We start from the raw sequence: 13928 nt of genomic DNA on the forward strand, positions 1-13928 counted from the left end.
CATAATTAACCGTCCCCAGGATGACACCAGGGTAGGTAGCAAAGTCTTTCCTGATCCCAGCTCTGTTCATCTTGGCTCCTTTTAAAAAACACAGCAAGCAAGGGTTACTCGAAGCGGAGTCTCCCTTTTTTCCAAAAATTGGGCCCCACACACACCCACCCCTTCAGTGGCAGCAGTTGTGCCCCAGTTGTACACTTCACAGCTAGATTTGCATCAAGCACATTCAAAAATACGCCATAATTAACCGTCCCCAGGATGACACCGGGGTAGGTAGCAAAGTCTTTCCTGATCCCAGCTCTGTTCATCTTGGCTCCTTTTAAAAAACACAGCAAGCAAGGGTTACTCCAAGCGGAGTCTCCCTTTTTTCCAAAAATTGGGCCCCACACACACCCACCCCTTCAGTGGCAGCAGTTGTGCCCCAGTTGTACAATTCACAGCTAGGTTTGCATCAAGCACATTCAAAAACACGCCATAATTAACCGTCCCCAGGATGACACCAGGGTAGGTAGCAAAGTCTTTCCTGATCCCAGCTCTGTTCATCTTGGCTCCTTTTAAAAAACACAGCAAGCAAGGGTTACTCCAAGCGGAGTCTCCCTTTTTTTGAAAAATTAGGCCCCACACACACCCACCCCTTCAGTGGCAGCAGTTGTGCCCTAGTTGTACACTTCACAGCTAGATTTGCATCAAGCACATTCAAAAATACGCCATAATTAACCGTCCCCAGGATGACACCAGGGTAGGTAGCAAAGTCTTTCCTGATCCCAGCTCTGTTCATCTTGGCTCCTTTTAAAAAACACAGCAAGCAAGGGTTACTCCAAGCGGAGTCTCCCTTTTTTCCAAAAATTGGGCCCCACACACACCCACCCCTTCAGTGGCAGCAGTTGTGCCCCAGTTGTACAATTCACAGCTAGGTTTGCATCAAGCACATTCAAAAATACGCCATAATTAACCGTCCCCAGGATGACACCAGGGTAGGTAGCAAAGTCTTTCCTGATCCCAGCTCTGTTCATCTTGGCTCCTTTTAAAAAACACAGCAAGCAAGGGTTACTCCAAGCGGAGTCTCCCTTTTTTCCAAAAATTGGGCCCCACACACACCCACCCCTTCAGTGGCAGCAGTTGTGCCCCAGTTGTACACTTCACAGCTAGATTTGCATCAAGCACATTCAAAAATACGCCATAATTAACCGTCCCCAGGATGACACCAGGGTAGGTAGCAAAGTCTTTCCTGATCCCAGCTCTGTTCATCTTGGCTCCTTTTAAAAAACACAGCAAGCAAGGGTTACTCCAAGCGGAGTCTCCCTTTTTTCCAAAAATTGGGCCCCACACACACCCACCCCTTCAGTGGCAGCAGTTGTGCCCTAGTTGTACACTTCACAGCTAGATTTGCATCAAGCACATTCAAAAATACGCCATAATTAACCGTCCCCAGGATGACACCAGGGTAGGTAGCAAAGTCTTTCCTGATCCCAGCTCTGTTTATATTGGCTCCTTTTAAAAAACACAGCAAGCAAGGGTTACTCCAAGCGGAGTCTCCCTTTTTTCCAAAAATTGTGCCCCACACACACCCACCCCTTCAGTGGCAGCAGTTGTGCCCAAGTTGTACACTTCACAGCTAGATTTGCATCAAGCACATTCAAAAATACGCCATAATTAACCGTCCCCAGGATGACACCAGGGTAGGTAGCAAAGTCTTTCCTGATCCCAGCTCTGTTCATCTTGGCTCCTTTTAAAAAACACAGCAAGCAAGGGTTACTCCAAGCGGAGTCTCCCTTTTTTCCAAAAATTGGGCCCCACACACACCCACCCCTTCAGTGGCAGCAGTTGTGCCCCAGTTGTACACTTCACAGCTAGATTTGCATCAAGCACATTCAAAAATACGCCATAATTAACCGTCCCCAGGATGACACCAGGGTAGGTAGCAAAGTCTTTCCTGATCCCAGCTCTGTTCATCTTGGCTCCTTTTAAAAAACACAGCAAGCAAGGGTTACTCCAAGCGGAGTCTCCCTTTTTTCCAAAAATTGGGCCCCACACACACCCACCCCTTCAGTGGCAGCAGTTGTGCCCCAGTTGTACAATTCACAGCTAGGTTTGCATCAAGCACATTCAAAAATACGCCATAATTAACCGTCCCCAGGATGACACCAGGGTAGGTAGCAAAGTCTTTCCTGATCCCAGCTCTGTTCATCTTGGCTCCTTTTAAAAAACACAGCAAGCAAGGGTTACTCCAAGCGGAGTCTCCCTTTTTTCCAAAAATTGGGCCCCACACACACCCACCCCTTCAGTGGCAGCAGTTGTGCCCCAGTTGTACACTTCACAGCTAGATTTGCATCAAGCACATTCAAAAATACGCCATAATTAACCGTCCCCAGGATGACACCAGGGTAGGTAGCAAAGTCTTTCCTGATCCCAGCTCTGTTCATCTTGGCTCCTTTTAAAAACACAGCAAGCAAGGGTTACTCCAAGCGAAGTATCCCTTTTTCCAAAAATTGGGCCCCACACACACCCACCCCTTCAGTGGCAGCAGTTGTGCCCTAGTTGCAAACAGGATGTTTTGATTTGCATCAAGCACATTCCAAATCCACAAGCATTTACTCTCCCCAGGATGACACAGGGGTAGTAAATTCCTTCTGGATCCATGACTTGTTCATTTTGATGAACGTCAGTCTGTCCACATTGTCACTGGACAGACGCGTGCGCTTATCTGTCAGCACACACCCAGCAGCACTGAAGACACGTTCAGAGACAACGCTGGCAGCTGGACACGACAAAATCTCCAAGGCGTAACTGGAGAGCTCTGGCCATTTTTCTAGATTTGAAGCCCAAAAGGAGCAAGGCTCCATTTGCAAAGTCATGGCATCGATGTTCATTTGGAGATACTCCTGTATCATCCTCTCCAGCCGTTGACTATGTGTCAGACTTGTTGTCTCTGGTGGCCTTGCAAAAGAGGGTCTAAAAAATTATGAAAAGATTCCATAAAATTGCTGTTACCAGCACCAGATACGGTCCTACTGGTACGGGTAGACTGTTGAAGAAGACGAGACCGTCCCATGTTTGGCAAGTTACAACTGGGAGAATCACTCCCTGCACCTGCACAGTTGTTTGGTGGAAAAGCCGAGCTAAGATCGAGTAACAGCTTCTGCTGATACTCCTGCATACGTGCGTCCCTTTCTATGGCTGGAATTATGTCACAAAATTTGGACTTGTACCGGGGATCTAATAGTGTGGCAATCCAGTAGTCATCATCACTTCTAATTTTGACAATACGAGGGTCATGTTGGAGGTAGTGCAACAAGAAGGCACTCATGTGTCTTGCGCAGCCATGCGGACCAAGTCCACGCTGTGTTTGTGGCATAGAGGTGCTAACCGTTCTTTCTTCCTCTGACATCTCCCCCCAACCTCTTTCAACTGAAATTTGACCAAGGTCTCCCTCATCTGCTAAGTCTTCCATGTCCATGGACAGTTCGTCCTCCATTTCTTCATGGTCTCCTGCACCTTCCTCAACATTTAGCCTGCTACTATGCGCCCTTGTTGATCCCTGTCCCCCATGGTCCCATGCCTGGCGCCTTGTTCATGATGAACGTCTGGACCTTGGTGATGTTGTTGTGTCTTGCGGATATGAATCCTCCTGTAGTTCATCCCCTTCCTGTTGTCCCACCCCCTGACTCCGAATAGTGTTTAGCGTGTGCTCCAGCATGTAAATGTCTGGAATCGTCATGCTGATAATGGCATTGTCAGCGCTAAACATATTCGTCGCCATGTCGAAACTGTGCAGAAGGGTGCATAGGTCCTTGATCTGAGACCACTCCATCAGGGTGATCTGCCCCACCTCTGCATCACGTTGGCCCAGGCTATATGTCATGACGTATTGCACCAGGGCTCGGCGGTGCTGCCACAGTCGCTGTAACATGTGGAGAGTTGAATTCCAGCGTGTCGCCACATCGCATTTCTGGCGATGAACCGGCAGGCCGAAAGACTTCTGGAGCGATGCAAGTCGCTCAGCTGCGGCGCTTGAATGGCGGAAGTGAGCAGACAGTTTTCGTGCCCTGTTCAGAAGGCCATCTAGGCCGGGATAGTGTGTTAAAAATTGCTGGACGACAAGGTTCAACACGTGAGCCATACAAGGTACGTGTGTCACCTTGCCCAGGTGAAGGGCCGCACCCAGGTTTGCAGCATTGTCGCACACGGCCTTACCAGGCTGCAGGTTGAGTGGAGACAACCATTTATTAAACTCAGACCGCAGAGCTGACCTCAACTCCTCAGCTGTGTGACTCTTATTCCCAAGACATGTCAAGCTAAAGACCGCCTGATGCCGTTGCTCTCTGCTGCCAGCATAGTAATGAGGGGTGCGTGATTCCTTCTGCGCAGTGAGAACGCTGGTGGCCTGACCAGGCAGGCTTGGGGCGGAGGTGGAGGACCCAGATGAGGTGGAGGATGCAGAAGCAGTGGCGGAACTTGGACAGACAGAGGGTTGACACACAAGTCGTGGGGACGGCAAGACTTGTGCAGCAGACCCTTCACCATCTATCACCATAGTTACCCAGTGCCCAGTCAGCGACATGTAACGTCCCTGTCCATGCTTACTGGTCCAAGTATCGGTGGTGAAATGCACCCGTTCACACACAGAGTTTTCTCAAGGAAGCGGTGATGTTGTGTGCGACATGCTGGTCTAGCGCGGGCACACCTTTCTTAGAGAAGTAGTGGCGACTAGGCATCTGGTACTGGGGCACAGCGACAGACATAAGGTCTCTAAAATCCTGTGTGTCCACTAGGCGGAAAGGCAGCATTTCGGTAGCCGACAGCTTACAGAGGGATAGAGTCAACCTCTTAGCTTTGTCATGGGTCGCAGGAAGTGGCCTTTTATTTGACCACATCTGAGGGACAGAGATCTGGCTGCTGTGTGTAGACGGTGTTGAGTAGGGTGTCCCTGGAAAAATGCAGGTTTGTGAGGAAAGTGCAGGCGGAGACATGATGTTGCCTTCATCCAACGTTGGTGCTATCGATGTCTGAGAGAGCTGTACACACTCACTTGTTTCCCCTTCCAAACCAACTGACGACCTACCAAGCAAACTGCCTGTTGCGGTTACAGTGGTGGAAGTTGTGGGTGGAAAAACAGGTGTGACAGCTGTCCCCACAGTCCTAGAAGATGACGAGCGCGCGGATGCACTGGAAGGGGCAGGCGGTGGATGGTTCGCTCCGCTAGGCCGCATTGCAGCACGGTGAGCTTCCCACCGGGACATATGATATTTATTCATGTGACGATTCATGGAAGAAGTTGTCAAACTGCTGAGGTTTTGACCTCTACTAAGAGAACCATGACAAATTTTACAGATCACATAATTTGGGCGATCTTTTTCTATGTCAAAAAAGGACCAGGCTAGGCAAGGCTTAGAGGCCATGCAACCTGTTGATCCACCCCGAATAATGCTCAGAGGCAGAGTGGTGGCTGAGGATGCAGTTGTAGACGTGCTACCAGTACTCCGACTGTGTCCAGGAAGGCGCAAGGTAACTTCGTCATCAGTTGCATCCTCCTCCACCACCTCTGTTGACCTCCTCGAGTGCCTGACTGTGGGTTGACAGTAGGTGGGATCTAGAACTTCATCATCAATTGTTGTGTTTGCACTCCCCTCCCCCTCAGACCGAGCCTCTTCTTGCCCTGACCGAATATTTAAGTTGTCATCCCAATCGGGTATCTGCGTCTCATCTTCATCAGTATGTTCCTCATTGTCTATAACCACAGGTGTTACAGTTTGTGACAAAGGGTCAACATTATGCTCAGAAACTTGGTCCTCACGGCCTGAATCAGAGTCACAAAGGTTCTGGGCATCACTGCAGACCATTTCCTGTTCTGTACTCACTGTAGCTTGGGAGCAGACCTCTGATTCCCAGGCTATAGTGTGACTGAACAGCTCTGCAGACTCAGCCATCTCAGTTCCACCCTACTGTGCAGGGCTGATGGAGACTTCAGAGCTGGGAGAAAGCAAGTTTGATTGGGATGACAACTCAGAGGACGCAGTACTTGAAGTGGCTGAGAGGGCACTTGTTGGACCACTTGAGATCCATTCAAGCATTTTTCTTTTTTGGCCATCATCTACCTTGGTTCCTGTTGTTCGTGTCCGTAAAAAAGGGAGCACATCGGATTGTCCACGGTAAGTAGTAGACATCTTACTTTTGCTGGTAGATGGTCTATCTTCAGCAGATGATAATGGAGCTTTGCCACCTTCCCCACTGACAAACCCTTTTTTTCCTTTTCCACCACGCCTCTTCCCCTTTCCACCAGCATCTGTCATTTTTCCACTCATGTTGATTGCGACAAGATTGTGCACTGAAAATGTGGTAGTAAAAATTGAGAGGTGGTGTAGATTGCAGCGGTGGTCTAGCTTTATTAACAGCAGAATAATAAAGAATAAATATCCCTGACAATGCAACTATGGCCCTTAAACTGGCAGCATCAATTGCTAGTATAATGGCTTAGTTATAATGAGTTGGAGTGTGCAATGCAGGCAGAGGTGCTGCAAATGTCTTTGCACTAGTGTGATTAGACAAAAGTCCAATAGCCACGTTTAGGATGCCACTAGGTAAACTGAGTGTTTGCTAGTATAATGGCTTAGTTATAATGAGTTGGAGTGTGCAATGCAGGCAGACGTGCTGCAAATGTCTTTGCACTAGTGTGACTAGACAAAAGTCCAATAGCCACGTTTAGGATGCCACTAGGTACAATGAGTGTTTGCTAGTATAATGGCTTAGTTATAATGAGTTGGAGTGTGCAATGCAGGTAGAGGTGCTGCAAATGTCTTTGCACTAGTGTGACTAGACAAAAGTCCAATAGCCACGTTTAGGATGCCACTAGGTACACTGAGTGTTTGCTAGTATAATGGCTTAGTTATAATGAGTTGGAGTGTGCAATGCAGGCAGAGGTGCTGCAAATATCTTTGCACTAGTGTGACTAGACAAAAGTCCAATAGCCACGTTTAGGATGCCACTAGGTACAATGAGTGTTTGCTAGTATAATGGCTTAGTTATAATGAGTTGGAGTGTGCAATGCAGGTAGAGGTGCTGCAAATGTCTTTGCACTAGTGTGACTAGACAAAAGTCCAATAGCCACGTTTAGGATGCCACTAGTTACACTGAGTGTTTGCTAGTATAATGGCTTAGTTATAATGAGTTGGAGTGTGCAATGCAGGTAGAGGTGCTGCAAATGTCTTTGCACTAGTGTGACTAGACAAAAGTCCAATGGCCACGTTTAGGATGCCACTAGGTACACTGAGTGTTTGCTAGTATAATGGCTTAGTTATAATGAGTTGGAGTGTGCAATGCAGGCAGAGGTGCTGCAAATGTCTTTGCACTAGTGTGACTAGACAAAAGTCCAATAGCCACGTTTAGGATGCCACTAGGTACACTGAGTGTTTGCTAGTATAATGGCTTAGTTATAATGAGTTGGAGTGTGCAGAGGACAGGAGGGTACAGTGCCAGGATTGTGGGGCTCTGGGTAGAGGAATGGAAGCCTGCCTTTCTATTCCCTCCTAATGGGGAAATGCAGCGACGAAATCCCTGACCTTTGCTACACAGACGCTGTCTCTGTTTTCAGGACCTGTCACCTATGGCTCTGACCCTGCCGGTACGAGCCCTTAAAAGGACTGATGGAAAGTGCTATCCCTATGCTGTCCAGCGCTGTGTATGGAGCGCATACAGCTGTATCAGCGATAGGACTCAGGACGGTGCTGCGCCAGTGATGTCTGATACCAAGGACGCAGAAGGCAGATAATGGCGTCCTGGAGGAAAATGTCCGGTTTTATAATGCAGGGACATGTGACATGGACATCCTATCACACATGCCGTTGCTTCTCTGGCTAAAAGTCCACTTAGCTGTGTGTGTGTCTGGGATTGGCTGACATAATGGCCCTCCCCACTACACGCGCGCGCTTAGGGAAGGAAGACAAGGAAAGAAAAAAAAAAAATGGCGATCGCCATTATGCAAACAGGAGTTATCTGAAGGCGCTGTTCACGCACACTATACACTGAAATGTCATAATAGTGTGAGTCACAGAGTGACTTACACTATTACAGCGGAAAGCCAGCTAGGAATTAGCTGTTTTTTTGCTGCTAGAACCGTTCTCGAACGTTTCTAGAACTATCGAGCTTTTGCAAAAAGCTCGAGTTCTAGTTCGATCTAGAACAGGCCCCAAAATCACTCGAGCCTAGAACTGGAGAACCTCGAACCGCGCTCAACTCTAGTAATCACTAGAGATGAGCATACTTGTTCGGTTGACGTTTTCCACTTTAAAATTCGGTAGCATTTCACTATCCGATTCTAGGTCGTGTACCCGAGCATTTTTGCGAAAACCCAGTAATGATCCACTATGTTTATTTTCCAAAATGCTTTTCTAATAACAGTTGATGCTTTTGAATAGAATTGTGGTGCTGTATGATGAATGAGGGGATGTGTTTAATGATGGGGGGGAGGCCAGAGGAAGGCACACTTTTTTTTCCTTATCTTTATTTGTGAATGTTCCTGCAGCCAATCACGGCTTATGTCATTGGCTGCCTAAGTCACATGTCTCTCTGCATATAAAATGAGGACATTTTGTGAATGTTAAAGCTTAAGCAAGCAGCTTCCGCCACTGCTGCTATACAGTTAGCTTAGCTAGGGGTTTAATCATATGTAGTTGAGATAGATAGGAAAGCGATATTGTAGAATAGGGACGTGCAGTGTAGGAAAAGTGTGTCCAAGAAATCTGCATTTCATGTTTTTTAGCTTTTTTGCACCCAGTTCAGACATAGAATGGAGTTCCAAACGTTATTCCTTAATATAAATGGGGATTGCTACTTGTGAGTGACTGCTAAAGATTTGCCAGTGAAAAATCTAAATAGGTATTGGTACTTTTTGGTGGCTGCTAAAACTTTGCCTGTGAACCATCTCACTAGGTTTTGGTACTTCTATGGGCCATCAAAATATTGCCATCTCAGCCAAGAAATACAGAATTTTATTTTTATGTCAGATGTCTGACAGGTGTGGGCCTAGAGTTGTGAAACATTTGTTTTAAAGGGAAATAGTACATCAAACATGAGTAGTAAATCATGAGGTCGTGCTGGAAGGGGATATAGGCGTGGTGTTTAAGGTGTACGTAGGGGATGTTCTAATGTTATTCAAAGCTCTGCCGAGCAAACACCGGCTTGTCCTATCCCAAGAGAACAGAACAACTTCCGCTACTGGATGGGCTACTACACTCCATTTATTTGTCAGCCGCACATTAATTAAACTTGTAAATGAGGGCCAGAAACAGCATGTGCTAGAGTGAATGGCAAGCACTGCATCAAGTGGCCTTTCCTCCTCTTCCCTCATGGTAGTTTTTATCGTATGAGTGTTATTGCTCATTTAAAGAAGAAAAGCAAAACATTTTGGTCACAATTCATCAAGCAGTTATTGCCAGTTTCCTGGGGTGAAGTTGATTGATCCAACTTTTTTGTTCCATTTATTAGTTGTGCAAAAATGTTGGGATTTTTGGTGGTTTTACTCTAGTCCTGGTCAGTTCCGCCAACTTTCTGAAAAATGTACAGAGCTTTGAAGGGAGAGGTTGGGCTGAATGCGGTCAACAATGTAATCATAATTTTTGCCAAGTGGCGTAAATTATAACAAAAATGTACTTTAGACTCAGAATGGGGTACATTTCTTGTGGTGGCACATGACAAGTAAGGTGTGTCTATTTTCTTATGAAGAAAACACCTGTTAATGAGAGCTGTGCTGGAGTAAATTGTGCGAAATTCATTAGGAATGACATCCTAAACAGCAATATTGATGAATTGAGGCTTTAGTTCCTTCTTTACGTTTTTGTGTTGCATTTTGATTAGCATTAGAAAGTGAATGTAAATATGCTTTAATTTAGAACAAGGAATAAGACAGGTTGATTTACATACCATTGTGGGTTAATATCTGATTCATCCATATGTGAGGGTTAAATGGGAAAGTCACTGCATGAATATCCAGGGAGCCAATTTTAAGGTTTTTGGTTCGTTTATCCAACTAATTATCTCTCTAGATGTTTATCTTCCAGATCTGATATGTTCTGTCATGCATCTTGCTTTTTTGCTTATTACACATATGCTGTTCTTACAGAAAACATTTTTTCCAGACCACAAATAAGTATTGTTTGTTTGGTAATTTAGTATAATTCTACTTTTAGAATAAAACAGGACAAAAATCGTATAATAAACCAATTATTTAAATGGTAAGAAGCATACTGGAAAAAATTATTTTATACAATTGTAAGACCACAGGTAAGGCCTCTAGAGAGTTTTCACAGCATGATTCGCATTCACTATCAATCAATTGGTGCCCTTTGTTATAACAGTAATCTCTCAAACGTTTTTATATAGTAATGTTTTTATATGACATATTTATTATCTAGATTAAGGGAACTGGAAAGACAAAAGGCGCAGATAGGGTCTTACCGGGTGGGGATAAAATGAAGTTAGGGCAAGTGTCACTCACCTGAGGTAGTTGTGAAAGTCACAACTACTATATGCGCATGGATGGAGAAATTTCAGTTGCAGCAGTCCATATAGCAGATGAACAGGATCACTTAGGGAAATGAAAGGGTTAACACCGCTCTGCCATCCAGGAACAAAACGTCAAAAGTCCATTGAAGATCAAAAGTGATTTTTATTTCATGCATTTCGCAACAGGAATGCTCGTTCTTCAGGAATAATTTATATCTGTGATTTAGTCCTGAAGAAGGAGCTTTCCTTTTCCGAAACGTGTAGAATAAAAATCACTTTTGATCTTCAATGAACCTTTAAAGTTTTGTTCCTGGTCGGCAGCGCGGTGTTTACCCTTTCATTTCCAGAAGTGATCCCATATTTATTATCTAGCATATTATTGATCACTAACTCCAAGAATGTCATATTGTGTAAGTATCACACTATGCAGATGCAGTAATATGTATTACCTTGGAAGACATCAGATGAATTAAACTAATGGATATGTTCCATCTCTTTCTGCTTTACACAGGGTGAGAAAGGTGGAACTGGAATACAAGGAGATATTGGAAAGAAAGGAGACAAGGTACCTTCTGTGACAATAAAAAAAATGCAAAAAGAAATAATTTATAATTTTGATATATATGACAGTCTAGAGAAAATGCAACTGTGATGTAATTTAATTTGTCTAATATTCAACAGGTAAAGGAAAAGTAAGATTAATGTCCATCAAAAAATAAAAAAAAAATTCTCCTGTATAGTGGAGAACTAGCACTTGTTCTCCTCAAGCAAAGAAATTGAAAGAATAATGTGATCCAAAAGCTTTTTTTTAGAATGGTGAAAGACACCGCTGGAGCTCAATAAGAGAGTAGATTTTATTGCCTCCAAATAATGAAATATGTAGTGCAGTATCCAACTGGAAGGAAACATTTACATAATAATGTATGTGCAAAATCATGGTTTTTATTTTAACAAATAGGATGAAAAATGATAGAACCTACAAAATAGGTACAGTTATGTACAGAAATGTATAGACACTAAGAAGTAACACGTTTTGGCAGTTTAGATGTTTACTAAATCATATGCAAGGTACAGTTATATATTCAATATGGGTTTAAAGTGCAGACTCTCAGCTTTAATTTGAGTTTATTCACATTCTAATTGGAGTATGGGTTTACGAATTACCGGTCTTTAATATGTTGAGGCCTCTTTTTCAAGGGACCAAAAGTAATTGGACAATTATCTCAAAATCCTTTTAATATCCTGCATGTGCTATTGCCTCATTAATCCATTATCAGTTACGCAGGTAAAACATCTGGTGCTGATTCCAGGTGTGGCATTTGCATTTGGAAGCTGTTGCTGTGAACCCACAATATGTGGTCAAAGGATCTCTCAATGGAAGAGAAACACACCATCATTAAGCTGAAAAAAAAGAAGAAATCCATCAGAGAAATAGCAGAAATATTAGGAGTGGTAAAATCAACTGTTTGGTACATTCTGCAAAAAAACTGCGCACTGGTGAGCGTGGAGACTCAAAATTCCTGGAGGTGCACGGAAAACAACAGAGGTGGATGATTGCAGAATCCTTTACATGATGAAGAAAAACCTCTTCACAACGTCCTCCCAAATGCAGAACTATCTCTAGGAAGTAGGTATTCCATTTATTTAAGTCTACGGGAACTAGGAGAGAAGCTGAGATCCAAGACCTCCAAGGTGGTGTTTTCAGAAATACTACCGGTGCCACGAGCGTCACTAGAAAGATAGCGGGAGCTTAGGGAGATAAATACGTGGCTTAGAAATTGGTACAGGAAGGAAGGGTTCGGGTTCATGGAGAACTGGGCCGACTTCTCAGTTGGCTACAGGCTCTACGGTAGGGACGGGCTGCACCTCAATGGGGAAGGTGCAGCTGTGCTGGGGGAGAAAATGGTCAGACGGATGGAGGAGCTTTTAAACTAGGATCTGGGGGGAGGGAGGGTAGTGGAGCAAATAAGGGGATAGATAGAGCCGATAGAGACAGTGAGATGGTAAGGGTCAATGAAGGATTAGGAGGGATGGGACATGCAAAGAACGTAGGGAGGCTAAGAGTAATAAAGGTGTTAATAGTATTAAATGTCTACTGGCAAATGCAAAAAGTCTTGCAAACAAAATGAATGAATTAGAGACACTTATGTCAACCATGGATTATGATGTGGTGGGCATTACGGAAACCTGGCTGGATGAAAGCCATGACTGGGTGACAAACATACAGGGTTATACTACATTTCGGAAGGACAGGAAAGACAAAAAAGGTGGTGGGGGTGTGTATATTTATCAAATCTAACCTAAAACCTGTGTTGAATGATGACATTGGGGGGAACTGCAACAATGTGGAGTCAGTATGGGTAAATGTACATGGGGATGGGAATAATGGAAAAATGCTAATTGGAGTTTGCTATAAGCCTCCTAACATACCAGAACAAATAGAGGGTGAAATGCTGGAACAAATTGAAAAGGCAGCTAATAATAATAATCGGGTTCTTATTATGGGGGATTTCAACTAGCCAGACATTCAGTGGGACATAGAATCTTCTGATTCTGCTAAAAGCTGTAAATTATTATCTACCATTCAAGACAATTTCCTCTCTCAGATGGTAGATGAACCGACCAGGGGAGATAATTTGCTAGATCTGGTCCTGTCAAATAGACCGGATACCATTTCAGACCTACAGATCCGGGAGCACTTGGGCACCAGCGATCATAACATGGAAAGCTTCAAAGTAATATTCAATAGAACATTTCAAAGGGGAAATGCAAAAACCTGGAATTTTAGGAAAGCTGATTTCAACAAATTAAGGGAAGAGCTTAAATGTGTAGATTGGGACAAAGTCATGGTAACTGGGGATACCGAACATAAATGGGGTAAGTTTAAGGATATACTGCTATAGTCCTGTAAAAAGCTTATACCCTCTGGTAATAAAATGTCCAGGAATAAAAAGAAACCACTATGGATAAATAAGACTGTACAAAGTATAATAAAACAAAAACAAAGGGTGTTTAAAATCTTAAAGGCTGAAAATACTGAAATAGCATTTCAGGAGTATAAAGATATCAATAGGAAATGCAAAAAAGAAATCAAACAAGCAAAACTAGCTACTGAAACAAAAATTGCCAATGACATTAAAATAAATCCCAAAATCTTTTATAAATACATTAATGCCAAAAGGAAAACAAAGGATAGTATTGGCCCCTTAAAATATAACAACAAGTTAGTTATAGAGGACAAACAAAAGACTGAGATATTAACCCCTTCAGCCCCAAGCCTATTTTGACCCTAAAGACCAGGCCATTTTTTGCAATTCTGACCAGTGTCACTTTATGAGGTTATAACTCTGGGACGCTTCAGCGGATCCCGGTGATTCTGATATTGTTTTTTCGTGGCATATTGGACTTCATGTTAGTGGTAAATTTAGGCCGAT

The 13928-nt window shown here is 44.0% G+C and overlaps 1 protein-coding gene across 1 annotated transcript in view; it reads left to right on the forward strand.

Annotated features, from left to right (window-relative positions):
* Window positions 1-13928, forward strand: part of LOC142302455 (uncharacterized) — a 593189-nt gene that overhangs the window by 490847 nt on the left and 88414 nt on the right. The window contains exon 86 of the mRNA XM_075343517.1: window positions 11006-11059. Coding sequence (XP_075199632.1) covers window positions 11006-11059 — 54 coding nt within the window. The remainder of the gene's footprint in view (window positions 1-11005; window positions 11060-13928) is intronic.

The sequence above is a fragment of the Anomaloglossus baeobatrachus genome, chromosome 4 (genome assembly GCF_048569485.1).
Source record: "Anomaloglossus baeobatrachus isolate aAnoBae1 chromosome 4, aAnoBae1.hap1, whole genome shotgun sequence".
NCBI classification, from domain to species: Eukaryota; Metazoa; Chordata; class Amphibia; order Anura; family Aromobatidae; genus Anomaloglossus; species Anomaloglossus baeobatrachus.